The sequence below is a fragment of the Danio rerio genome, chromosome 8, assembly GCF_049306965.1.
Source record: "Danio rerio strain Tuebingen ecotype United States chromosome 8, GRCz12tu, whole genome shotgun sequence".
NCBI lineage: Eukaryota > Metazoa > Chordata > Actinopteri > Cypriniformes > Danionidae > Danio > Danio rerio.
Genome location: NC_133183.1, coordinates 64,375,001 through 64,377,500, shown reverse-complemented (window position 1 = coordinate 64,377,500; position 2,500 = coordinate 64,375,001). Strand labels below are relative to the sequence as shown.

The window sequence follows — 2,500 nt, the reverse complement described above, 5'->3', positions numbered from 1 at the left end:
TGTGTGTGTGCGCGTGTGTGTGTGTGTGTGCAGGATTTCCTGGGCTCAGCGGACCCTAAAGACACGAAGCTGCTGATGAAGAAGCAGGCGGACTGGGCGAAGAACAGCAGAGAGCCGAGAGCGGCGGCGGAGATGTACCTGAGTGCAGGAGAACACCTGAAGGCCATCCAGATCATCGGGGAACACGGCTGGGTGGACATGTGAGACACACACACACACACACACACACATTTATAGTCCGCAAGTGGTCAGACTGATGAACACACACCTCATAACAGGTGTTGAATGTGTGTAGTGGGTCTGCTGTGAGTGTGTGTTTGCTCAGTGTGTGTCCTCTCTCTCTCTCTCTCTCTGTGTGTGTGTGTGTGTGTGTGTGTGTTCAGGCTGATAGACGTGGGCCGGCGGCTGGATAAGGCGGAGCGTGCGGCTCTGTCCCGCTGTGCAGTGTTCCTCCAGCAGCTCCAGCAGCACGGATACGCTGCAGAACTCTACAGCAAGATGGGGGACCTGCGCGCGCTGCTGCAGCTGCATGTGCACGCCACACACTGGGACGAGGTGCACACACACATATATACACACACACACACACACACACACACACACACTGTACCTACTTGCATCATGTGTGTGTGTGTGTGTGTGTGTGTGTGTGTGTATGTGTGTGTGTGTGTGTGTGTGTGTGTGTGTGTGTGTGTGTGTGTGTGTGTGTGTGTGTGTGTGTTGTATTTCCAGGCCTTCTCTTTAGTGGAGAAACACCCGCAGTTCAGAGATGATGTGTATGTGCCGTACGCTCAGTGGCTGGCGGAACACGACCGCTTCGAGGAGGCGCAGAGAGGTCACACACACACACACACACACACCACACACACACACACACACACACACACACATTAAAATATTGTAGAAATGTAATGGCGCATTCACACGGGGCTTCAACACTTCTCATTGACTTTGAATGGGTGATGTCAGGCGTTGCTGAACTGCATTGTGGGTCTGTCGGCGCCGCTTCAGTGGCGTGGCTCACTGCAGAAGTTGGGACTTTCTCAACTTTTCAAGCGCCAACGGGCGCGTCAGCCAATCAGATAACTTTATGCAAATACCCCAGCTCAGACAGTATCTGATAGCGCACTCATTTCATTGGCTGATGCTGCTGTGACGATCACGTCACCCTGGCTTCAGACACGCCCTCTGTCGTGCGCTGTGTGAATGCGCCGTAACAGCGTGATATTTGACCATTTTGTGATAAATACTGCGAAATGAACGATGACCTGAAGGTCTAGATGCAGAGTGCAGCTCACAGTGCATAAGCTTTAAAGACGAGTCTGAGTCCACTTCTGCTAATATAAGAACAGATGAAGCCGCTCAGCGCCCGGCGCATGCTCTAACAGCGCTGTGCTGATCCTCTTCACGAGTTCTGGCTGTGAGAATCAGAGTCTCGTCTCTCATTCCCTTTAAGAGTCAGTTGCGTCGCTCCATGCTGCATTTGCTGTTGACATGTCGGCTCTGTACGAGTAAAAACTGAAGAATAAAGAACCAGCCTCCTCCATCCAGCCTCTTTACTGTACTCCTTTACTTTACTCCTTTACTTTACTCTTTACTTTACTCCTTTACTTTACTCCTTTACTTTACTCCTTTACTTTACTCTTTACTTTACTCCTTTACTTTACTCTTTACTTTACTCCTTTACTTTACTCTTTACTTTACTCCTTTACTTTACTCTTTACTTTACTCCTTTACTGTACTCCTTTACTTTACTCCTTTACTTTACTCCTTTACTTTACTCTTTACTTTACTCCTTTACTTTACTCTTTACTTTACTCCTTTACTTTACTCCTTTACTTTACTCTTTACTTTACTCTTTACTTTACTCCTTTACTTTACTCCTTTACTTTACTCCTTTACTTTACTCTTTACTTTACTCCTTTACTTTACTCTTTACTTTACTCCTTTACTTTACTCTTTACTTTACTCCTTTACTTTACTCTTTACTTTACTCCTTTACTGTACTCCTTTACTTTACTCCTTTACTTTACTCCTTTACTTTACTCTTTACTTTACTCCTTTACTTTACTCCTTTACTTTACTCTTTACTTTACTCCTTTACTTTACTCCTTTACTTTACTCCTTTACTTTACTCCTTTACTTTACTCTTTACTTTACTCCTTTACTTTACTCTTTACTTTACTCCTTTACTTTACTCTTTACTTTACTCCTTTACTTTACTCTTTACTTTACTCCTTTACTGTACTCCTTTACTTTACTCCTTTACTTTACTCCTTTACTTTACTCTTTACTTTACTCCTTTACTTTACTCTTTACTTTACTCCTTTACTTTACTCCTTTACTTTACTCTTTACTTTACTCTTTACTTTACTCCTCTACTTTACTCCTCTACTTTACTCTTTACTTTACTCCTCTACTTTACTCTTTACTTTACTCCTCTACTTTACTCTTTACTTTACTCCTTTACTTTATTCCTTTACTTTACTCCTTTACTTTA

General features: G+C 43.7%; 1 protein-coding gene across 7 annotated transcripts in view; it reads left to right on the top strand.

Annotated features, from left to right (window-relative positions):
• ift122 (intraflagellar transport 122 homolog (Chlamydomonas)) overlaps window positions 1–2,500 on the top strand; it is a 24,604-nt gene that overhangs the window by 16,860 nt on the left and 5,244 nt on the right. For all 7 annotated transcript variants that reach the window (XM_073909270.1, XM_073909271.1, XM_073909268.1 and 4 more), the window contains 3 exon segments: window positions 34–200; window positions 384–555; window positions 733–835. In XM_073909270.1, coding sequence (XP_073765371.1) covers window positions 34–200; window positions 384–555; window positions 733–835 — 442 coding nt within the window.